Source organism: Garra rufa, chromosome 10 (assembly GCF_049309525.1).
Source record: "Garra rufa chromosome 10, GarRuf1.0, whole genome shotgun sequence".
NCBI lineage: Eukaryota > Metazoa > Chordata > Actinopteri > Cypriniformes > Cyprinidae > Garra > Garra rufa.
Window position 1 is genome coordinate 9,961,591 of NC_133370.1, and position 25,924 is coordinate 9,987,514.

The following is a 25,924-nucleotide window of genomic DNA, read 5'->3' on the forward strand; positions in this document are numbered from 1 at the left end:
TGTCCCGGCTTGTACGGTAATTGCCCCCCGCCGCGCACACCCCACTGTGGCGCTAAACGGAACATCAGCAACGCAATTAGAGCGAACAAGAAGCTCGCAGCGCACGACAACCCTCACTCCCCCCGCGCCCGCTGTCAACAAGAGAACATTCAATATAACGCGCTGGAGAAGTCGCGCGTGTCTGAAATGTGTTCAGTGGCCCCAAAAGTGTTTGGACGCTTAATCACACATTAAAAGAATGAATTTGATTGCAAGTGACTTACACAAACAGAAGCAACCGTGTAGTTAGAACATTTCTGACACATTTTAGCAAATGTATTTTTTAATGCATGTATGAAGTAAATTCAACACAAGTTCACACAGATCTCATGGAAAAATTACTTTGGACTGATTGGTTTGAATTGTTATATAATGTTTAGGTTTAAACTCATGCATTCCCATATTATCACAAAAGTTTTGATTTTCTCCTATTTTAAATGTTTAAGGCTGTTATAAAATATCAGTGAATGAATTAAGACCAAATGGTTTTAACTAATTTGTGACCCTGGACCACAAAACCATCCATAAGGGTCAATTTCTTGAAATAAAAATTTAAATTCTTGAAAGAACTGGTAATCTGTAATCTATTCGATAAAAAATCTAAATATTGAGAAAATCACCTTTAAAGTTGTCGAAATTAGATTCTTAGCAATGCATATTAGCCTACTAATCAAAATAAAGTTTTGATGTATTTATGTTAGGAAATGTAAAAAATAAAACTCCATGGAACAAGATCTTTATTTAATATCCTAAAGATAGCATAAAATAAAAAATATATAATTTTGACCCAAACAATGTATTTTTTGGCTATTGCTACGGATATACCCATTAAGACTGGTTCTGGGGTCCAGGGTCACATTTTTTATTTCCATCTGCTGAACAGTCAGAAAATCTTTTTGACAAAGTCATTTGAAAGTTTCCATTTTTAAAGACCAGACAAAGTTCTGTTCCATGTTTCATTAATTCGAAGAATCAGATTATTGTTTTTCAATTTAATGCATAAAACTTTTCCTAATATATTAAACTTAAAAAATGGAAAAGCATGGGGTTGGTATTTTGTTTTGAAACTCAAAGACAGTAAATCACATTAAAAGTTGCACAAGTGTCCAAACAGATATTGGGGCACGGTATAAATGTCAAATAAAACCTCGCAGGAATTTGGGCATTATTGTACTGGCATGAAAACTGCATTTTATTGTTTAGCATACCAGTTTTGTCTCTTTGCTAGAGCTCTTGCTTTTAAACTGAATTAATATAGACTAAAAGTGAGTTCAACTATGCAATAATGACATTTTCCAAAGGATACACATTCTGGACAGATTAGGAGCAACCTAAACATGCCATGAGACTTGTTTACAACAGTGTTTGGACATAGGGTGGGATGTAAACAGAGGTAAAATAATTTAAGACATACAAATCGTTAGTAGTTCAAACATTTACTCAAAACTCTCCGGGGATGCTTGATTAAATTATGTGAGGCCCCGCCCATGGAGTTCTACGATTGGCCGGCGAGATAAGGGGCGTGCAACAGCTATCCTTTGTATAAATAGACACACGCTCCACTATTTGACAGCCAAAACAAACTGGACGCAGGGGTGAATTGCACTTGCTGTCTTGTTTCAGTATGATTTAGTATTATAATTAAGTAACCAGACGACATCGCTCACATGCAAGTGCATCCTTTGTTTAGAAGACCTGGAGCGTGTGTGCGCAACTGACCGAGGATGGATTTGCCTATGCAGGGGTCCCACTGGCTTCCACTCGCACTCTGCGCTCTGCTATTGTGGAGCTCTGTGTGTGCTCGTGATCCGGTCTGTCAGGAGATTTCGGTGCCATTGTGTAGAGGCATTGGTTACAACTACACCTACATGCCTAACCAATTCAACCACGACACCCAGGATGAAGCCGGGCTCGAGGTGCACCAGTTCTGGCCCCTCGTGGAGATCCAGTGTTCCCCGGACCTGCGCTTCTTTCTTTGCAGCCTGTACACGCCCATTTGCCTTGAGGACTATAAGAAGCCTTTGCCGCCGTGCAGGAGCGTGTGTGAACGGGCGAAAGCGGGATGCGCGCCTCTAATGAGGCAATACGGTTTTCCGTGGCCGGACCGAATGAGATGCGATCTGCTACCCGTGCAGGGAGATCCAAACACACTGTGTATGGACTACAACAGGACTGATGCTACAGCCTCCCCGGCTGCTGCAAAACCAACTAGCCGTCCGGGGAAGCCATTCAACCGGAAAAATAAAAGCAGTCATGGATCTTCTTCGTGTGAACCGGAGTGTCACTGTCGTGCGCCTATGGTGACCGTAAGCAGTGGCCGCCATCCGTTGTATAACAGGGTAAAGACTGGACAGATCCCAAACTGCGCAATGCCATGCCACAACCCATATCTTTCTCAGGAGGAAAGGACATTTGCCACATTTTGGATCGGAGTTTGGTCGGTTTTGTGCTTCTTGTCCACCTTCGCCACAGTTGCAACGTTCCTCATTGACATTGAGAGGTTTAAATACCCAGAGCGGCCGATTATTTTCCTCTCCGCCTGCTATATGTTCGTGTCCATCGGGTACATCATTAGACTCATCGCGGGACACGAAAGAGTTGCGTGCAATCAGGATCATGAGGTGGACCACATCCACTACGAAACTACGGGTCCCGCGCTTTGCACGCTTGTATTTCTACTCATCTATTTTTTTGGGATGGCGAGCGCCATCTGGTGGGTGATCCTGACGTTAACGTGGTTCCTCGCAGCTGGGATGAAGTGGGGAAATGAAGCGATTGCAAGATATTCGCCGTATTTTCATCTGGCCGCGTGGCTCATTCCAAGCGTGAAATCGATCGCCGCGCTCGCGTTGAGTTCGGTGGACGGAGACTCGGTTGCGGGAATCTGCTACGTGGGCAACCAAAACTTGGATAACCTGCGAGGATTCGTGGTCGCGCCACTGGCTATTTATCTTTTTATTGGAACAGTATTTTTATTCGCTGGCTTCGTGTCTATGTTTCGAATTCGGAGCGTTATTAAACAAGGAGGAACAAAAACGGACAAACTCGAGAGGCTGATGATTCGCATCGGGGTATTTACAGTCCTGCATACTGTGGTTGCAATGGTGATCGTGGCTTGTTATGTTTACGAACAGCACAATCGCGAAGCGTGGGAAATCGGGCATGCGTGCAACTGCTCCTCAGATAGAAAAGCCCCGAAACCGGATTACGTAGTGTTCATGCTCAAGTATTTCATGTGCCTTTTGGTGGGGATCACGTCAGGCGCGTGGACGTGGTCTGGTAAAACGTTGGACTCTTGGCGAGCCCTGTGCACCCGCCGTTGCTGCATCTCAGGTAGCAAAGGCACGAACGGTTCTGTTTACAGTGACACGAGCACGGGACTGATGTGGAGGTCCGGTACCGCAAGTTCGGTATTGTGCGCTCCAAAACAAATGCCACTGTCACGAGTATGATGACTACATTTTTTTTAAGAAACAGAACTTCTTAAAAAGACTTTGTTGATAGATGCATTTTACCAGCTTTAGGAGAGGCCGGGGCTAGTTGTCACATGGACAAGTTGTCAGTATACTGTGAGAAATATTCACTGGAGTAAAAAGTGTGGCGACCAGTACCGACCTTTTCAACTAAACCAAATATATTTGGTTATAAATGTGCCTTTAAAAGTGTCCAATCGGGTTTTTATATTTTCTTATGTATTTATATTGAGATGTTATTGTTGAAATGTTTAACATTTATACAAGATTGTGTGTATTTATCATTTACGTGACAGAAAACTATTTTGACAATAAAACACTTTTTGAAATATTACCCAAGTATTTTTTTTATTAAAAACTGTCTATTTTATGTTTACAAAGAGCTCTCTCACTCTCACAAATACACCTGGCAGAGTATCTGTAGATTGCAAGTTTGCAACAACAGCTAAGGAGAATCAATTTTTTTTTTTTTGTCACAAGAAATAGGTGGTCTGCCTAAATATTTGGCTTTGCATGAAATAATGGCAAGTCATGTTTTTTGGAGAGTTTAAAATGAGTAATATTTCTCTGGGAATATATACAGTTAAAACATGAATTATTAACTAAAAAAAATATTTTAAAAAATTACTTGAAAAGATGGAGAATTTAAGGTTCTTTCAATGTTTGATGTTAATGTGATTTATTAAACATGGAAAGTTGATGTGCTGATATAATTTGTAGGATTGTAAGAAAAAAAAAAGTCTATCCTAAAATCATAATGGACAGCATCAGGCTTCAAATAATATAGTTGAAAAATTCACTTGTCAACAGGTTTAACCCCTGGGCTAAAGTACAGATTTATAGAAGGAAAGAGACTAATGTTGCTTATGCAGCTTCAAGCTGACATGACAGCATTATAGGCTATGTTAAAGCTCTGCAAAACCTATTTTGACAGTTTCACTGATGTAACAAAAACCCTAGATAGAGCAGTTGAGTCAATGTGGTCTGGATGTGGATGAGGGTCATTGTGTCAGAGATGCTGTAGTAGAAGGACAGAATTGTGATCCACATACACTCCTATTTTAGATGGACCTTGCTTTGAATTTAGACTTTTTGTAATGAGTAGATAGCAGGAATGGACTGGGGTTAAAATTTGGCCCTGGACAAATCCAGCATATCTGGCCCAAAAGTTTCCCTGTGAAAGTTTTGTTGGGTTATAGGGCCTTTAAATGGAGTAAGTATATGAAGAAAATATATTCCGGGTGGGGGAAAAAAAATCTGGGTGGGTAGAAAAAAATCGGAGTGGTGAAAAAAAATATTCCAGGTGGGTAGAGAAAAAAAATCGTGGTGATGGAAAAAAAATTCAGGGTGGGTAGAAAAAAACTTTGCAACGTTCCCTTGCAAAACTTGGACTCAAGTATAAAGAAATATATTGTATACAGTGCTTCGCTCAATGCACAGTTTTGGGACATTCTAAAACGCTTATTATTTCATTTTGTTTGACAAACGGAAAAACGAAAATTAAGCTAGATTTTTCGTATCTATTGTTTGTTAGTTTGTTAAAAACAAATGAGCTTGCTTTAATATTTGTTTCACATGCATAGGCAGCCTTGATACGTTAGTCTGATTATATAGCCTATTAATTGTAGGCTATATTAGTAATTAGCCGTAAATTATTGAATCAGTCGTATGGCTTACTTCTTTATTTGGGTAAATTGCCTGCAGGCTTTATACTTTAGGAATAGGCTGCGCTGCGCAATACAGATAAGAGAAAGACTGTAAGTTATTTAAGAAGACCTTTCAAGCTGTCAGGCAAGCTGTAACAAAGGTAATTTGTAACGTTTTGCTGTTACCGTGGTAGTATAGGACACAAAATAAAAACATATATCTTTCCTCTGTTATCACAATAGCCTTAGGGATCGCGCCGGCGCCAACGACCCGAGAAGTGCTGCGCTTTATGGAAGATGTATATTTGCAAGAAATATAGCCTAGCATATGCAACAGCCAAACAGTATAAAGAAACTCTATTGTGACTAATTTGCAGAGCGGTAAATCAGATTAATTATTGTTTTGCATGATGGGACAGAGAGTAAAGACAGTGTTTCAGGGCCACTCACGCACAAATAAAAGTTATTTTTTACCCAAGAAAAAAAAAAAATCGTAATTTCTGTTTTCCAAACAGATCGAAATAATAATAGCCTAATAATAATAATAAAATCAAACAGTTTGTTATTTATGTTTATTTCTTTATGTTTGCATTTCGATTTGGTGTTAAATGATTTGATTAGATCTTAAACGACGCATAACCTCTGGGTCTGAGTGAAATTATTGGATAGCATGTTATATTGCCAGATTGGAGATTAATCCTAGACATGCCGCTACAATAAAAAAAACCCAAAATACATTTAAAAGTGTATTTCTATTATCCTTCCTGCAGTAATTTTAGCAGCAGTTGCATTAAATATATTTTATTAGCCTACATGACACCTGTCACGTCCACACACACAAGGAGAGGGTAAGTAGATTAAGGTATTTATTAACAGACGTGCACACTTCAAACAGGTGAGTATAGACTTCGGTATCCGAGTCATCAAACACAGTCCAATAAGGTAAACACAAGTTCATAGGCAATCGCCAGCAAGAGTAACAGTCACTTCCCTTAAAGTGGTTAACGTATGCTTCACAGGTTGATCCAGATGCAGTCCGTGAGGAGCACAGGAGAATCGAGAGAAGGAGGAGAAGATCCAAGGAGAGGTGTCCATGTAACTACGATTCCAGCCGGTGAGTGAATGACAGAGGTGAGTATATAAAGGGAGTGGTGATTGCGGTTCCAGGTGTGGGTGATTAGAACTCTGGTGATGGTTCACGGGCGTGGTGCAGTGGTGATTGGCTGGTTGGTGATGGATCACGGTGATTGGGGCTGAGGGAACGTGCTGAGGGTGTGACATCACCCCCTCCTCCACGGGTGACTCCTGGCACCCAAGAGCGGCGACGGGGACGACCTCGGCCTCGGGGAGCTGGGCGTTCCGGGTGCTGTTGGTGGAACTCTTCGAGGAGAGCAGGGTCCAAGATGTCATCACGGGGTACCCACGATCTCTCCTCGGGTCCAAACCCCTCCCAGTCCACGAGGTACTGGAGTCGGCCGTTCCGCCGCCGGGAGTCTAGGATCTCTTGGACCTGGTAGATGTCGTCACCGAGGATTTCCGGTTGGTCTGGAGGAGGAGGTGGTTCCGGTTCTGCTGAGGAAGGGAACAGAGGGTCAGTGTGACGTTTTAATAGGGAGACGTGAAACGTGGGAGAGATCCGATAACGTGGAGGTAAGTTCAGCCGGTAGGTGACGGGATTTGTGAGTGGATGGTGAATGGCCCTATGTAGCGGGGACTCAGCTTCTTACTGGGCAGCCGGAGGCGGATGTCCCGGGTAGAGAGCCATACCTGGTCTCCAGGAAGGTAAACAGGATTAGGTAACCTGTGGCGATTAGCGTACTCCGTGTGCCTCCGAACTGCCCGTTGAAGATGGACATGGGAACAGTGCAGGTTGGTAGCCTAGAACACATTGAAACGGGGTTAAACCAGTAGATGTCTGACGGAGGGAATTTTGTGCATACTCAGCCCACGGTAGATACTGGCTCCAGGTGTCTTGATGTTGGGAGCAGTACGTCCGGAGGTAACGGGAGATCTCCTGTATCTTCCGCTCGGTCTGCCCGTTTGTTTGAGGGTGGTATCCAGATGACAAGCTGACCGTGGTGCCTAGCAGTTGGAAGAACGCCCGCCAGACCCTGGAAATGAACTGAGGCCCTCTGTCGGATACGATGTCCTCAGGAAGTCCGAAGTTCCGGAACACATGCTGGAACAATGCTTCAGCTGTTTCTAGAGCTGTGGGAAGACCCTTGAGAGGGATTAGTTTACAGGCTTTAGAGAAACGATCAACAACCACAAGAATTGTTGTGTACCCTCGAGAGGGAGGTAGATCCGTGGCAAAATCCACTCCTAGATGGGTCCAGGGTCGGCGGGGAATGGGCAATGGTTGGAGTTTTCCTTCAGGTAAACGACGGGGTGTGGTGTTGATGGCGCAGACCGAGCACCCCCGGACGTACCGATCCACGTCCCTGGTCATGTTGGGCCACCAATACTTCTGCTGGAGGAGCGAGAGGGTTCGCCTACTGCCAGGGTGTCCTGAGCCAGGAGACGTGTGCGTACTATCCAGTAACGGGAGCCGATGATTGTTAGGGACATAGGTACGGCCTGGAGGAAGTTCAGGAGGTGCAGGTTCCTCGAAGGTGGCGGTCCGGATGTCCTCATCAAGTTGCCATTGGATAGGTGCTAGGAAGACAGATTGAGGTAGAACAGGGTCAGGTGTGTCAACAGTAGGATCAGGTGAATACATACGGGATAATGCGTCTGCCTTGGTGTTCTTGTGACCGGGTTGATAGGTGATTTGGAAGTTGAAGCGTGCAAAGAATAGTGACCAGCGTGCTTGGCGTGCATTTAATCTCTTGGCTTGTTGGAGGTACTGGAGGTTTTTGTGATCGGTTACCACGGTGAAAGGAAATTGGGCTCCCTCTAACCAGTGCCGCCACTCTTCGAGGGCCAACTTAATGGCCAGCAACTCACGATCACCTATTCCGTAGTTCCGTTCAGCTGGGGTGAGTTTTTTGGAGTAGTACGCACACGGATGGAGGGATTGGGGTTCACCAGACCATTGTGACAGAACAGCTCCGACGCCTACGTCTGCCGCATCCACTTCCACTATGAAGGGCTTCGACGGGTCAGGATGCTGGAGTATAGGCGCTGATGTAAACATGAGCTTAAGGTGGTCGAAGGCTTGTTGAGCTTCAGGGGTCCATTGAAGTACCTTACGTCCTCCCTTCAAGAGGGAGGTAAGAGGTGCTGAGAGGAGACTATAGTTCTTAATAAAGCGGCGGTAAAAGTTGGCGAAGCCCAAGAAGCGTTGGAGTTCTTTTACCGTTTTGGGTTCCGCCCAGGTGGTTACTGCATCTACCTTACCAGGCTCCATACGAACTCCCTCCGCAGAGATCACGTATCCGAGGAAGGAGACGGTGGGCTGATGGAATTCGCATTTCTCCTGCTTCAGGTAGAGTTGGTATTCACGGAGACGTTGAAGGACCTGGCGAACATGGTCGTGGTGTTCTTCTAGGTTTCGTGAATAGATCAGGATATCATCAATGTAGATGGTAAAACGATGGAGGAAATCACGGAAGATTTCATTCATGAAGTTTTGAAATATGGATGGACTGTTGGCCAGGCCGTAGGGCATCACCTGATATTCATAGTGTCCAGTCGGGGTAATAAAGGCGGTCTTCCACTCGTCCCCTTCTCGGATACGGATCAGGTTGTAGGCACTGCGGAGGTCGAGCTTGGTAAAGATGCGGGCCTCTCGTAACTCCTCTAGAGCTGCTGGAACTAGTGGAAGTGGATAGGCAAACTTTACCGTAGCTTCATTCAGCACCCGATAGTCTATGCAGGGTCGGAGTCCTCCATCCTTCTTCGGGACAAAGAAGAAACTGGACGCTGCTGGGGACGTGGAAGGTCTGATGAACCCTTGTTGGAGTGCCTCTTGGATGTAGTCATTCATGGCCTCCTGCTCAGGACGAGAAAGAGGATAGACCTTTCCATGGGGTAGTTTAGCATCTGGCAGTAGGTCGATACTACAGTCCCAGGGCCAGTGAGGTGGTAGTTGCGTGGCTCGTTCCTTGCTGAAGACGTCTGAAAAGGATTGATAGATGGTGGGAATGGTGACTGTGGCATGAGTGTTGGGACTCTCTATGGTGGTTGCATTGAGGGAAACAGCAGGACGAGGTTGCTGTGAAGCGGACGAGGGAGAACGGTATCCGTGGCTTTGGCATCCTGCACTCCAGCCTAGGATTTCTCCTGTGCTCCAGTCGATGTGAGGTTGATGTTCTGCTAGCCACGGTCTGCCCAGGATGACGTCCACATTTGCTCGGGGAAGTACGAGAAGGGTTAATTTCTCACGATGGTCATATGGAGAAATTAGTGTTACCTCTTTGGTTCGTCGGGAGATTTTACCGTCGCCCAATGGTGAGTTCTGAATGGTAATGATGCGATATTTGATCTCATTTTTAACGGTGGGAATTTGATGCTTGGCAATGAAATGTGAGGAGATAAAGTTGCCAGCCGCTCCAGAATCCACAAGGACATGTATGGGGAGAGTACGAGAGTCGAGAAATGGCTACTGTACTCACCATTGGACGAGGTGGTCGAACTGGGCAGACGTTGATGAGATGGGAGGCTTCTCCGCAATATAGGCACAGACGGTTGTCAATGCGACGTTTCCGCTCTGCAGGATCCAGATGATAGGAATCGGTGATCATGGGTTCTTCACTGTCTCGTTGAGCTCTGCATGGGAGAGAACTAGCCACAGACAATGTAGAGGGACAGGCAGAGAGATGCTGCGAGACACCAGTAGCTTTCTTTATAAAAGTCTCTAGCGGTACATTATCATCATAGATGACCATATGTTTGCGAATTTGTGGTTTGAGCCCTTGACGATAAGCTGCCAGGAGAGCAATCTGATTCCAACCACTATGGGCTGCTAGAGAGCGGAAGCGCAAGGTGTACTCGTGTATGCTGGCCGTACCTTGACGCAGAGTGATGAGTTCATCGTGCACTGATAGGGGAGTGAGAGCGGCTCCGAACACTTCCTTGAAGTGCGAGGTGAAAGCATTGTGTGAGGCTAGCGCTGGACTCCTTGATTCCCAGAGCGCATTGGCCCATTGAAGTGCCGGTCCAGTGAGAAGTGAAACCATGAAGGAGATTTTGGAGATTTCGTTAGGGAAATGGTGAGCATTCGCTTCAATGTAGAGAGAGCTTTGAAGGAGGAAACCATCACATCCGCCTGGATCGCCGGAATAATTCAGGGGGCGAGAGATGGGCGCGTTGGAGATCGTCATGGTGTTAGCCCTGGTCGTAAGGGGAATAGATTGCAGAGATTGACGGAGGGCATTCACCATTTCGGCGAATGGATCGGGAGAAGCAGTGGCTGATGACGTTGACGCCTCCATGAGCGAGCTGTAGTAATTTTCCGGGCTGGAATCCTGTCACGTCCACACACACAAGGAGAGGGTAAGTAGATTTCAAGGTATTTATTAACAGACGTGCACACTTCAAACAGGTGAGTATAGACTTCGGTATCCGAGTCATCAAACACAGTCCAATAAGGTAAACACAAGTTCATAGGCAATCGCCAGCAAGAGTAACAGTCACTTCCCTTAAAGTGGTTAACGTATGCTTCACAGGTTGATCCAGATGCAGTCCGTGAGGAGCACAGGAGAATCGAGAGAAGGAGGAGAAGATCCAAGGAGAGGTGTCCATGTAACTACGATTCCAGCCGGTGAGTGAATGACAGAGGTGAGTATATAAAGGGAGTGGTGATTGCGTTCCAGGTGTGGGTGATTAGAACTCTGGTGATGGTTCACGGGCGTGGTGCAGTGGTGATTGGCTGGTTGGTGATGGATCACGGTGATTGGGGCTGCACTGTTAGCCCGGATTTAGTTTCTACTTAAATATTAAAGCATTATATACTGGAAAAAAAAAGTTTGATGATATCACTTTATAATTTTAAGTATATTCTACTAATTTGTTGGCATAGTCCAATGTGCAAATAATTTGAAGTACAATAAGCTTAAATTGAAAAGTTATTGAACAGGCCACACCTCTTCTTCCCAATTGTGAAAACCGTCTATTAACAGAGTAATGAGCAGTTGCTCAAGGTATCAGTGTGTGTGTGTTTTCCTTATTTCAACAGTCTATATTGCAGCCTGCTCTTACACAGACATATAATACAAAACAAAAACAGTCCAAAACTGATTTCAGCCACGCACTGAGTCGAGGTTTTCTGTCGTTGTTGCGGTTGTGTGGATTCAAGCACTGCTGGCGAGGAACTGGAAGGTGAGTTTAACGTTAACTCCCTCAGTTTTAAAAACTTCATTTAAACTTTCGCCATTTCGACGGACATTTTTAGACACTGGCTAATTTACCTGGCTGTGTTATGTATATTTAGCTAACGGGGGGTGGGGGGGATTTTGGGGCAGCGGTGGAAACAATTTTTTTAACATTTACCGGGTCGTTGGCATATTTTTTATCCACAACTAATCGATATCTAATGCTAGATCACTTTCTTACGCGAGTTGCTGATCGCGTGCGGTACAAACATGATTTTAACCAGTTTCACTGCCTTTAGGCTTTCACCAGGCCGGCTGCAAGCGGTGTTTTTTCCAAGAAGATAGCGGGAACACGTGCGGCTGTTTTACGCGGTTTACCACGGCCTATATTGTATCTGGTAAGTTCCATTAAGACAACATAAGCGAATATGTATCTTAAGATGTGTATGTGACTTGCCCTATATTAAAGCTAATTCGCCGTAAACTAGCAAATTAATAAATGTGATGTCAGTGTTCAGACTTTTCCAGTCTGTTAGGTTTCATAAGGTAAATGTGGTTAATGTTTGCTCATTTGCAGGGAAAATAATGAGAAATTCTTAGAGTTAAGTCTAAAGACACCGATTAAATAATGGTTTGGAAGTGCAAGTATTGTCCTTTTAGCTGTGAAAAAAGAGCACAACTATTTAAACATTACAGGCTTAAACACGGAGGTTATACCAGAACCGAGCCTTTTCCTTGTTTACATCAGGAATGTCTGTGCACATTTAAATCATTAAATGCACTAAAAGTTCACCTGTCCCGCATTCACACAAAAACTCCAGATCAGGAACAAAGTACAGATATACCAACTAAGTTTAGTTGTATGTCGTGTGGATTTACAGAGTCTTGTTCAGAGAGTGACTTTTTCACTCACCTGCATCGTGCACATCTAAAAGTAAATCATAAAGTCAGATGCCCTTATGAAGACTGTAATTTTGAAAGCAGTGTTTACTCCACCTTCAAAGCACACAAGAGTAAAGTACACAAACAACAGATCTCAAAGAGGTTTAAATCAGAAATTGTTGGTGACAATATTATAAGCCATGACAGTAATGCTTCACAAGAGCAGATGTCAGATGCTGATGATATTGAGGACACAGAAGAGTTGAATGAGGTAACTGAATTTGATCTGCACGATTTAGAAAAACAACTTGAGCACAACTTGGCATCTTTACTACTAAAGATGCACACTGTTTTGCACATACCAGAGAGTGCAGTGCAAGATGTGATAGAGCAGCTCTGCCAAATCAATAAGCTCTCACAACCACTTGTACAACACAGAGTCAGGGGCATATTAAACAAATATTGTGCTGACATGGATGAGACTGTTATTAAAGAGATTATCAGTGCTGTGTCAGAAAGTAACATGATGACACATTGTTCCAAAGATGGACCTTTAGGAACTGCCAAAAAAAGAGCAGCCTATGTGCGTAGAGAGTTTCCACTGGTAAATCCAATTGAATATGTCGTGGAGAAAGGCAAAAAAACTCTTGCATATGTTCCCATTGTTCCTATGTTACAGAAGTTGCTTAACAAAACTGATGTTTTAGACAAAGCTATGTCAGAAAAAGTACATGTCCCTCAGGAATTCAGATCATATGCTGATGGGCAATACTTTACTGAAAATCCATTTTTTGCAAAAGATGAGTTCACAATTGCTCTTGTACTTTACATTGATGACTTTGAAGTCGCCAATCCTCTTGGAACATCAAAGCTAAAACACAAGATGTGTGCAGCATACTGGGTTATTGCAAACGTACCTTCAAAATATCGGTCAACCCTCAGCTCTATCCAACTTGCTCTACTGTGTAATACCTCCACAGTCAAGGAGTGTGGTTATGCAAAAGTTTTCCAACCTCTGATCTATGATCTAAAATTATTGGAGGAGAATGGCATTTACCTGGAGCAACTAGGTGCAAGTGTGAAAGGTACAGTCTTGTATGTTGCAGCTGACAATCTTGCTGCCCACTCTCTTGCAGGTTTCCTGGAGAGTTTTACTGTCGACAAGTTCTGCAGATTCTGTTTGGCAAGCAGTAGAGACACTCAACAGCAAGAGGTATGTTCTGGTTTCTTTCAACTCCGAGACAAAGAGTCCCATGACAGGCAGGTGCAGGATATCAGAGAGGACCCAGGAATGACTCGAGCTTATGGTGTGAAAGGAGCATGTCCTTTAACTGAGAATCTTGAGCACTTTCATGTGGTCAGTGGGTACCCTCCTGACATCTTACATGATATTTTGGAAGGTATTGTTCCAGTTGAATTGTCCCTGTGCCTTACAGACCTGATAGGCAAGACTTATTTCACCCTAGATATGCTGAATCAGGCCATCAGGTGTTTTAAGTACTCATTTAGTGACAAAACAGATCGACCTCAGGTTATTGGAAAGGGATTTTCCAGGAAAGGGACCATTGGTGGAAATGGCCATGAGAACTGGTGTCTCATAAGGCTCCTTCCATTTCTCATTGGTCACTATGTACCTGAGGGTGACAACACTTGGGAAATTCTCATGCTGCTCAAAGATATTACTGAGCTAGCTGTAGCACCAAAGCATACAGAAGAGACACTTAACTTTCTGGACTGTAAGATAGCAGAGCACAGGCGCTTACTGCAGTCAACATTTCCAGAGTTTCGTTTAAGGCCAAAACATCACTTTGTGGAACATTATCCTCAGCTGGTAAGGAAATTTGGTCCCCTGTCTGAGGTTTGGACAATGCGGTTCGAGGGGAAGCATAAATTCTTTAAGAGGGTAATTCGCACTGCTCAGAACTTTAAAAATGTTGCCATGACACTTGCTACCAAACACCAGAAGGCAGTCAGTTACCATCTTGATTGTACCTCATTTTTCAGACCATCAGTTGAGATGTCAAAGGTTACTCCAGTTTTGCTTGCCACCTTCCCTCACAGTGTGCAGACAGCAATTGCTCAAAACTTTACAACATCAGAGTCGGTGCTTGAAGCGGCATCTGTCAGTGTAGATGGAATCAAGTATCATCCAGGCATGATACTGTCTTCTGGGTCATGCTCTGGTCTCCCTGCATTTGTCCAGATTCACAAGATTGTTGCAGTTAATGTAGAGATTCTATTTGTCTGTCACAAATTGGCCGCATGGTACAGGGAGCATTTGAGATCTTACCAACTTCATTGTGATAGTGTTACTTCTATGTGTGTGTTGAAGATGTCAGATTTAAATGATGTCCTCCCATTATCAGCATACATGGTACAAGGAGAACTTATGGTGACACTGAGACGATTTGTAATTTGCTAAACAGCTGTCTGTCTTTTTTTTTTTTTTTTTTTTTTTTTTTCAGATGGCCATGGAACAGAAATTAACAATGCGGGTTATCGTCTCCGAGGGTGACATAAGAAAGATGACAATGAACCCTCGACCATACATACTTGAAGATTTGATTAGCTGGCTCAAAGACACTCTCCAAACAGACTACAATTTTACCTTACAGTACCAAGATCCTGAATTTAACAATGAATTATGCAACCTCACAGACTTGTCTGAGCTCCCAGATAAACCAACGGTCAAAATCATCCCTATCATTGAGCTTGTACCAGTCCCTGGAGGTTCTGACTTATGTAGTGACACAGGCAGCCAAGCAGACACCGAGATCCTGTCCATCTCTTTGGATAGAAGTTATCAGTGGCCAGAGGTATTTGAAATTCCAAAATTTCAAGTTGATGTAGAGTATAGACTACGCCAAGGTAACCTGCAGTATCTCAGGGATGCAACCTTTCTTAAAGTCACAAAAGAACTAAAGCATGACATACTCGAGAAATTGGCTGAGACCATGTATGCATTTAAAGCATACCCAACGAAGGAAGATTTTGAGACTGTTGCTAAGGCTTTAGTGCAAACACACCCATGCCTTAAAGAAACCGGGTCACCCTCTGGCTGGAACGGTTGGAAGAATAGCCTTAAGTTCAAAATGGGTAATTATAGAACCAAAATGCGGCAGCTGGGTCGACTTGATGTTACTGTCAATGGTGGCAAGCGAGGAAGTGACACTGCAAATGGCGATCCTCCAAACACACAGATCAAGAAGCCAAAGAAAGGGGAAATAAATTTCCTGCCTGATTTTCCAGAGGGGATGAATGACCAAAACATGGAAGTAGCTCGTGAGGTTCTGGTCAATGAAATGATGAAGACAAAGCCAAAGGAATCCCTGGTTAAGAAAGAGATGGATGTGACGTTTGCTTTTCGCAGAAAGGAGATTGTCAATGAGAAGCCTGCCATCAGCCAGGTGGTGCATCGTTGGCCAGCTCTTTTTACAGAAAATCAGGTTTGTGTTAAGTGTCTACATATCATGCAGTGTTGAGAGTGTCAGATTAAAACAGTGTGAACATTGACTGATGCATTGTTTGCCATGTTTCAGGTTTATTATGAATTTGGCAGAGTGGTAGGGAAAAATCTCAGAGAAAACTTCTTCGATGCACTAGACAATTTGTCTCCAAGCCTCATGGACCTCTTCAAAAAGAAGAAAGGCCTTACTGGTCAGCTTTTGGCTGAACTTTTATGCCAGACAAAGGTAAGTTAACATATCTACATCAGTCCTGTTTTCCTATGAAGCTTTTCCTCCTCATCCTTTTTGTTTCTTGTCTAATTTTCTCTCCCCCCTCTTTGCTCTTCTCTATTTCTCCCTCTTCTATTCATTTTCTACATATTATTGTTACCTCTGCATTTTCTATTCTCATAATTTTATCTCCTATTTCCATTTAATTTTTTCCTAATCTCTTCTTGTAATTTCTTGTAAATTACAGTCAGTATCCTTATAAAGTGTTTTATTCAATGTCCACTATCGTGTAGACAACTGAGCCAACAGACGTCAGATGCCTTTGTCTTCGGGGACTGCCGGTCATCTTGGGCGATGATCCTTCTGCTTTCTTCAAGACCTGCTTTGTAAGCAAATTCATTTTTTATAAATGTTGCAGATGCATATGAGGGGCCATGCAAGCACACACACACACACACACACACACACACACACACACACACACACACACTCTCTTCTCACACATATTCTCCTCTCTCTCACACACACACACACACACACACACACACACATATATTCTCCTCTCTCACACACACACACACACACACACACACACACACATTCTCTTCTCACACATATTCTCCTCACACACACACACACACACACACACACACACACACACACACACACACACTCTCCTCTCTCACACACACACTCTCCTCTCTCTCTCTCACACACACACACACACACACACACACACACACACACACACACATATTCTCCTCTCTCACACACATATTCTCCTCTCTCTCACACACACACACACACACACACACACACACACACACTCTCCTCACACACACACATATTCTCCTCTCTCACACACATATTCTCCTCTCTCACACACACACACACACACACACACACACACACACACACACACACACACACACACACACACACACACACACACACACACACACATTCTCCTCTTTCTCTCTCACACACACACACACACACACACACACACACACACACACACACACACACACACACACACACACACACACACACATTCTCTTCTCACACACATGTATTCTCCTCTCACATACACACATTCTCTTCTTACACACATAAATTCTCCTCACACACACACACACATCCTTCTCCTATCCTCCTCTCACATACACACACACACACATTCTTCTCCTATCCTCCTCTCCTCTGAGAGTGTGTGTGTGTGTGTGTATGAGAGAAGCATATGTGTGAGTGCCAGAATTAATTATTGCTTGCACGGCCCCTCATAGATGCATGTTCTTTGTTTTTATTTTGTTTTTTAACCATTAATCCGGACTACTATGTGCTACAGATTTTTTCAGACTTGGAGTTATTTTTATTTTTATTTTATATTTTTTTTACCATAAAATTGTCTGTATGTTTAATCAGTGGCATGAAATTAACTGAAAAAACTTGGCTGAAAAAATTTGGGTTCAGTTAACATTAAATATTTTGCTGTAATTGTACAGTTAAAAGGAAGCTAAACAAGCCAGGCCTCATATCTTGTATGGACAGAGTGTCTTTTACTAATATGTCAGTATACAGTGTTTCTTCTTAGGGTATTTGTATTGTTAACATTTCGAAAATGTTTGTGCTAACTAACACACTATTGTACAATTGTTTCTCTTTAAGGACACAGCTGACAATGACTTGTACAGGCAAACTCCAGTGGGATTGCTTTTCATCGGTGAGGAGAACCTTAAGCTGAACCCATCCAAAGTGGGAATCATCTTGGAAGGGAATGTGGTGATGGATGATCTGGCCAACCTTCCTCAGGCCTTCTGTGTCCTTTTTGGACTGATATATGCCCTGCACCTGGACTATCCCAGATACATGAAAAACACTTTTTGCTTTGTTCAGCAGGTGATGTTTAATCTGGGTAAAAGTGAGCTGCCACCCAAAATTCAGACTCTGAAAAACCAACTTGCAGTGTAAAGACGTGTTACACTATTTCTCCAGATAGGAGAAAGATTGTTTGTTCTTTTAGAAAAGGGACTTGTTTGCACTGTTATGTGCTTTTTGTATATCATGTTATTGGATTGGCACTGATATATCTAGTTTCATTCAGATTAACAAACCCAAAACTGAGGAAAATCAGTTTGCAGTGTTAAGTGCTGTTCTAACGCATTGCACTTCTGCTCCAGAAACCAGGTGCCCAATTTTTTTTGTTCTTTTAGGAAAATGTTGTTTCACTGTTATGCACTTTTTTCTATTTATGTAATTGGATTGGCACTGATATGTCTGGATTTGATTCAGACTTAACAAACCAAAAACTGAGGGAAATCAGTTTGCAGTGGTAAGTGCTGTTCTAACTCATTGCACTTCTGCTCCAGAAACCAGGTGCCTAATTTTTTTTGTTCTTTTAGGAAAATGTTGTTTCACTGTTATGCACTTTTTTCTATTTATGTAATTGGATTGGCACTGATATGTCTGGTTTTGATTCAGATTAACAAACCAAAAACTGAGGAAAATCAGTTTGCAGTGTAAAGTGGTGTTCTGAATCGTTGCACCTGATACCAGGTGCCTAGTTTTATGTCGTGCTTTTAGAAAAAACAATCTGTTGTGTATGTTCACAATAAAGCATTTTACCCCTAACTGGGGTGTTTTCAACAAATGTTTCATCTGATTTCTTGACCTGAATAAGTATTTATAATGCACCAGATTAAAAACTGAAATAATAATTTAATGATAATAACTGAATAAGTAAGCTACAACTAGGTATTTGGTACATTATACTTAAGATATTAAGTGTATTAGTTGTGCAAAGAAGTTAACTTGGCAAAATATGTCGAGTTAAATCAATTTTGAATTGAGTGTAACGTACTTAACATTTTCAGTTAAATGAACTTAGGTTTTCATTACAAATAACTTATTTTTTTAAGGCAACCGGTTTCCTCAAATTTTTTAAGTAAATTCAACTTATCCGGGTTTACAGTGTGAGGGAACGTGCTGAGGGTGTGACATCACCCATATCTGGTTCTTGTCGCAAAAAACGGGTTTATTTCATTTGTAGTTAATATATTTTGATGCGTATTTTGATGCATCACCCTCCTCCTATGGGCCTAATGTACTAAAACATTGGAGGCCCAAATTCGGTATTAATAAAAACTATTAATACTAATAACAATTTACATCTTAATAACCTTTTTAATATTAATTAAACAGATAGCAATGAAGACAACGCGCCAATGCACTTCAGCTTTTTCTCCCCAATAGAAAAACGTTATAGATAAAGTTTAAAGTAGGCTAATGAACGAAGAATGTAATGTAAAAAAAAACAAACAAATCCGGTACATTAAGACGCGTATTCTTGGGAGGAGACCCCTTAACTTGCAATTGAGCGCTTTCTGTTAATATTTTGTATGCTGTAGATGTGTACTGGTCCTACAGTGTTTTACATTAAGCGTTTTAAAATGTCCTAAAACCGTGCCTTGAAGTAAGCACTGACTATTTCTTAATACTTGAGTCCAAGTTCAAAATAAAGCTCTATGAACCGCTCCATTGTGAACATTTGTAGCTGTATGAACCACTGCAAGCTGTAAAGTAAACAGGAAGTGTTTGTCCGAACCAAAGAACTTACACTGACAAGAAGTGAAAGTCAATAGAACGTTCCTTTGCAACAGCGGCGCCAAGCAGCAGCCCTAGGCTTCCGCCATTTCGGAGTGAAAGCCACTCGGAGTCGGCAGCCCACTCTTGCTATCGCTATGGCAATATCAAATGCTTTGTTAAAAAAAGTACATTATAGTTAAAATACCAAACCTGAATCACGACAGCATTTTTAAATATTAGTTTTAAACCTTTCCACTTATTTCTCAAGAATTGTTGAATTATCTTACTTCTGTTAACTATTAAACCATAACTCGTTTGTTATTGAAAGGATTTTTGTATGTTTTGTACGTACCCTAAGCCTGTTTGTTATTATTGCAAAAAAAAAAAAAAAATGATGAGAACACAAAATCTTTGCTCTCCAGCATTATAAACGCTGAACTAATACCAACATATATATTAAATTAAGGACATGCATCAGAAATTTGGGAATATTAGACAATAAATATATAACAGGGATATAACGGCTTCACAGTAAACTGTTTTTGCAGTATTGTCTTATATTAATGTCCATTATGACAAAAAACAATCTCCAAAATTATAATTATTCAGTTATGACAGACACAGCATTGCATCATGTTCTATAAGATCATGTTTGTTGTGTGTTCCAGGGGATTAAAACGTATAATGTATAAATACAAATTCAGACCTATAATAGTAGCTATAGTAAATGTGTAAGTTGCATAAAATAAAAATACAACAGCAGGCTGCCTAAAATATATAATTAATGGTTGGATTCCACAATTGATAACATAAACATATATAATAATACAATACAATTTTTAGTCCTAAAACTTACTGGGGATAAAATAGTCTATTGCGCTTCTCATTTGGCTGTGAGATTCGCCAGTTTTGGGTGCATAAAATGGGATTTATTCTGATCCGTAATATAAATCTAACAATGTAGAGTGGCATTTTGCACTTTTTCGTGTCACACACCACTTCTCTGCATTCATTCCGTTCTTTTATTTCCACTTTGACTTCTATTTCATTGTCATTCTGTCTGCTTCTGTGCTGTTGTCCAGTTGGAATTTTCACTCCAGAATGGCGGCCGCGCTACTGAAGCGCCACCTAGTGGCTGTTACCAAAACAGCAACAGAGTTTCGCCTCTTGGTATTTTATACTTTGTCCGAACTCAACTGGTTTTGCGAGGGAACGCAAATATCTTTGCGAGAGAACGCAAAAAAATGAAAATTATTTTTTTCTCCCGCCCTGATTTTTTCCCACCAGTCCACACAGTCAGTGTTCTTCTGTTCTGACTATTTTGAAGTAAGTTTATCGGAGTAAAAGTATACATTTTAATTAGGAAATGTGGTGGAGTAAAAATGTAGTAAAAGTAAAAGTTGGCTGAAATGTAAAAACTCAAATAACAGATCGCAATTCCCAAAAAAATACGGTAAAGTATGGTAACGAAATATTATTACTTCATTACATTACACCAACTGCAAATGCACCAGTTTTCATCTGTTTTTAATCCGATCTCCTTCCCTTCAGTTTAGAGGCTGTAATTAAAAAAATGGTGATTGCCAAATTCAAAACTGAGATTCTTCTAGAAAGACTGACACCACATTAATATATAAAACTGTGGTATTGCACACGTCTCTCAAACACAAAACCAGGAAACTGTTCATTTCAGGGAAACCGAAACCTTAGCATTAGTGACCGCTTGTGTCTGTGTGTCGTTGCAGTAAAATGGCAGAAGCCAGTATTTCGTGGACTCAGGACCAGTTTAGCTGTTCAGTCTGTCTGGATCTCCTGAAGGGTCCTGTGACCATCCCCTGCGGACACAGTTACTGTATGAGCTGCATCACAGACTGCTGGAATCAAGATGATCAGAAGGGAGTTTACAGCTGTCCTCAGTGCAGACAGACCTTCAGTCCTAGACCTGCTTTAAATACAAATGTGGTGTTTGCTCAAATGGTGGAGAAACTGAAGACGACAAAAATCCATACAGCTCGGGCTCTCTGTTATGCTGGACCTGAAGATGTTGAGTGTGATGTCTGTACTGGAAGGAAACGCAAAGCTGTAAAGTCTTGTCTTGTGTGTCTAGAGTCTTACTGCCAAACTCACTTTGAGCGCCATGAGGAGTTCCACTCAGGTAGACGACACAAGATAACCGATGCCACTGGACGTCTGCTGGAGATGATCTGTTCTAAACACGATAAACAACTAGAAATCTATTGCCGGACTGATCAGCAATGTATCTGTTATCTGTGTGCAATAGATGAACATAAAAACCATGACACTGTATCATCTGCATCAGAGAGGACAGAGAAACAGGTAGGGGAAAATACATTAGCTCAGAGAGCTGAAATTAATTTTCTGCAATTAATTAAAGAGTCACAATAATGGAACACATTTATGTTTTATCTTGAATAGAACAATTTATAATTAGAAATTGTATGGCAGCTTTGGCTCTTTGTTTTTATTGACCCTTATTTGTTCAACAGAAACAGTTAGAAGACACACAGAGGACATTACAGCATGCAATTCAGATGAAAGAGAAAGAACTTGAGGATCTAAAAGAGGCTGTGAAGACACACAAGGTGAGTTTTGAAATGAGGACAAATACAAATGCTGCATAATAAGAAAAGCGGTTTCAGACTTAGTGTCACCTACCCAGTTAAGAATGTTGTTTTAGTCCTACTCATGCCCACAATGGCTAACAGGATGATCCGAGTAAATGTACTGATTGTCCATATTTAACAGCACTCCGCCCAGACAGCAGTGAAGGTCAGTGAGAGGATCTTTACTGAACTGATCCGCTCCATTGAGAAAAGACGTTCTGAGGTAATACAAAATATCAGAGATCGAGAAAAGACTGAAGTGAGTCGAGCTGAAGGACTCTTGAAGCAACTGGAGCAGGAGATTGATGATCTGAGGAGGAGAGACGCTGAGCTGAAGCAGCTTTTACACACTGACGATCACATACATTTCCTACAGGTATAAAGAGATCTGCATAACAGGACTTTTTTTGAGTTGAAGTGACTTTCCTAATTTTATTATCCAACTATCTAAAATACCTTTAGTGAGAGAATTCTATGTTTTGAAGATAGAATTGTTTTCTTCTCAGATAGGAACTGTGTGGAGCTGTGTGCTTGGAAAACATTTATCAGGAGTCTAAACCATATTGTGTTTGTTGTGATTTTCATCTTCTTCATCTTTTTTCATCTTCTGCCCTAACAGTGTTTAGGCATTAGTGACTATAAATCACAGATAATCAAAACTTGACAGGATGGTCTCTAACATCCACCACTACTCAGGCGCATATACACACATTTGTCCATAGTTGAAGATATAATAAGATAATTTCCATTTTAGTTCATAACACTGAAACTATAAGGTCTAAAAACAAAATGTATATCTCTCTGTGTGTAATTTGTTTCTGCTAATTAAAATTTTCTTTAAACATATTCTTTTTAGCTCCCCTTAGGCTGCTGGTCCTGCCTGATCAGCCATTTATTTGTTACTGTGCATGACATAACAAAGCTGTAAATACTTATCTTGTCCACTAGAGGATACTTTACATCACTGTGAATGGTATACTGTCTCCCTCAGTGTCTATGGAAGTTCTGGTCCTGCTGTAGGTTAGTGGAAAAAGGAGCTTATAAGTTTTTGTCTTTCTCTGTTTATTTGCTCTAGAGTTTTCAGTCTCTCTCTGCCCCAACTGAAACTGGAGAGAGTGTCAGTGCTGGTTCTCTGCCGTCTTACGATGATGTGGGAAAGTCTGTCTTTCAACTCAAAGAAAGACTAGAGGATTTCTGCAAAGAAGTGACTGAAAAAATATTTGACAGAGGTAAATTTTTCTTTGAGTATTAAGTAATAATGTAATGGAGATTAAACTTAGTATATGAATATGGATGTACTTTTTTTGTTTGTTTTTTATGTTTTTATTTCCTATAGTCACATACATCAACATTATTCCCATCACTGAACCCAAGACTAGAGAGGAGTTCCTACAATGTAAGACAATAAGAAAATGCACACACACACATACAGAGAGGTGTTCTATCTATATCGGAGAACTGTAAAAGGGATCAGCTGTTCACATTAGTTATTAGACACTGCAAAAAAAAAAATAAATAAATAAATAAATAAATAAAATAAAATCACAATTTAAAACAGTAGATTTGATAAATTCTACTTAATGTAGCAGCATACTTTACATATTTTATATATTGTATATATATATATATATATATATATATATATATATATATAGGGTGCCTACTGCTCACCTTCCATAAAAACCACAGGGTTCAGAAAAGTTTGGTAAAGTATGGAATTTGATTGAAGTATTTTCCAGGTCAGGAAAAGTATGGAAAAAAAGAAAGCGGAGTATGGAAAAGTATTTGTGTTTCCAGACTTTTGCCCCTATTTAGTTTTTTTGGCAAATTGTATGCCATTAGCCAATTTTTTTGTCATGGGTTTCTGTGCCGCCACAGAGGATGTGTATTGGACATTAGACCTTGATATTAGAGGTACTACGATAAGAAAAGTCTAATTTGGAGCAAGTAGATCTCTGTTAATTCATGTGCATCCATGCTCTTGTTTTATACATAGTAAGATGGCAGTGATGCACAAAGGAAATAGGTTACATAAAACTAGAAGCTGTAAAAAATTTCCATGCGCATGTGAATAGTTTCCCGAGGGCACAAAAAAGTTTCTTGTGTGCAAGTGAAGGCCTCTTTTTGGGGGGCTCGTTGTCACTTTGAGAAAAACTATGAAAAAATATTTACAGATGACTGTTTTATATACCAAATATAAAGCTGAAAATAAGGCTTTATTTTCATTTATGTTAAGTATGGTCTTAAAATCTATTGAGAGGTTTGGAAATTTGAGTCTGGAAACGTATGGAATTTAAAAAAATGGAAAATGTGTAGGGATCCTGATCTGGGACAATTAAAAAAAAATCTATAACGGCAGTCCTGAATGAAGTGAAAATAAAAAGTGACATTGTGGCACTTCATTCAGATCTGCTTTTGTTGCATCAGATTCCTTTTTACGCATTTTAAAGCATTTTCATAACTAATCACACAAGTTTCTGTTTAGCTTATAAATTCAGTGGCCAATCAGTTTTGTTGTTCACTGTGCATACTGGCTGACTGATTTTTAAACTTTGAAAGTTGTACTTAATATAATTATTAAATTGTTTCTTTTTCTTTCTATCAGATTTCCGTCAGCTCACTCTGAATGCAAACACAGTGAATAAATGTATTCAACTGTCTGAGGAGAACAGAGTGGCAACTTGCAGCAGAGAAGTCCAGTCATATTCTGATCATCCAGACAGATTTGATAAATTGTATGAGGTGTTGTGTAGAGAAGGCTTGTCCGGACGATGTTACTGGGAGGTTAAATGGAGTGGTACTGACAGTGTGGGTATATCAGTGTCCTATAAGGGTATCAAGAGGCAGGGAGAAAGATGTGCGTGCGGATTTGGATTGAATGATCAGTCTTGGAGATTGTCCTGCACTCCAACCAGTTGCCAATTCTGGCACAATAACAAACATACTAAACTCGCTGAATTCTCCAGCTCCTGTAGAATAGGAGTGTATGTGGATCACAGAGCAGGAATTCTATCCTTCTACAGTGTTTCTAACACAATGACTCTCATCCACAGAGTCCAGACCACATTCACTCAACCACTCTATCCTGGGTTTTTGTTAAAACTGGGCTTATCAGTAAAACTTGATAATTTGACAAAATAAATAATGTAGAGACAGTGATTCACAGAAAGATACAGTTATGACATTTTGATTTAAAAAATATGAGGTTGAAAAAATGAACATATACTTGTATGATTTTTCACAATAAGATTAGTACTGTACTGAAAAAAAGTACAAAAAAGTGAGAAATATTTGCAGTAACAAATAAGTAGTTCAGTTTATGAAATTAAATTTTTGTTTGCTCATATACGTTTACAAGACCTATTGTTCTTATACATATTTTGCTATATTGCAGTATATATCATTATCTGCTTTTGCTGTATAGGTCTGGTGCTTATATCTGTAGTGTGAAATATTAATAAATGTGATTATCCAAACATTGTTTTTGTCTTTATTTAAACAAATGAATTAATCACTATTTAACAGACAGTTCACAGTGAATCCAGGAAAATAATGACCCTTAATTTGACTTAAGACTTAAATTATGTTTCACTATCCATCTGGGCACACCAGACCGGACTGAAAGGACCGCGTTTTCTGGAAAGGCGGAAAGGACTAATGGAAAGGCAAATATTGCAAAGATCGTAAGTGTTTTTTTTGTTTATTGTACATTTTTGTTGTATTAAAAATAAATGCAAAAAAATG

General features: G+C 41.0%; 2 protein-coding genes across 2 annotated transcripts; both read left to right on the plus strand.

Moving 5' to 3' along the window:
• Positions 1-393: 393 nt before the first annotated feature.
• fzd8b (frizzled class receptor 8b) lies at positions 394-3,807 on the plus strand. Its single transcript, XM_073848720.1, has one exon. It carries the CDS (start codon positions 1,764-1,766, stop codon positions 3,489-3,491), a length of 1,728 nt encoding a protein of 575 aa, XP_073704821.1. The 5' UTR covers positions 394-1,763; the 3' UTR covers positions 3,492-3,807.
• A 17,489-nt stretch (positions 3,808-21,296) lies between these two features.
• On the plus strand, positions 21,297-25,614 carry LOC141344005 (E3 ubiquitin/ISG15 ligase TRIM25-like). The gene is made up of 6 exons (XM_073848722.1): positions 21,297-21,893; positions 22,064-22,159; positions 22,323-22,556; positions 23,256-23,409; positions 23,517-23,576; positions 24,786-25,614. The coding sequence occupies exons 1-6, from the start codon at positions 21,306-21,308 to the stop codon at positions 25,319-25,321; spliced, it is 1,668 nt and encodes a 555-aa protein (XP_073704823.1). The 5' UTR covers positions 21,297-21,305; the 3' UTR covers positions 25,322-25,614.
• The last annotated feature ends 310 nt before the right edge of the window (positions 25,615-25,924 follow it).

Excerpts from the sequence above, each read along its gene's own strand:
- fzd8b (XM_073848720.1), top strand. The coding sequence starts at position 1,764 with ATGGATTTGCCTATGCAGGGGTCCCACTGGCTTCCACTCGCACTCTGC.
- LOC141344005 (XM_073848722.1), top strand. The coding sequence starts at position 21,306 with ATGGCAGAAGCCAGTATTTCGTGGACTCAGGACCAGTTTAGCTGTTCA. Across the intron at positions 22,160-22,322 it reads AGGCTGTGAAGACACACAAG|CACTCCGCCCAGACAGCAGT; the intron begins GTGAGTTTTGAA and ends CATATTTAACAG. Across the intron at positions 23,577-24,785 it reads TAGAGAGGAGTTCCTACAAT|ATTTCCGTCAGCTCACTCTG; the intron begins GTAAGACAATAA and ends TCTTTCTATCAG.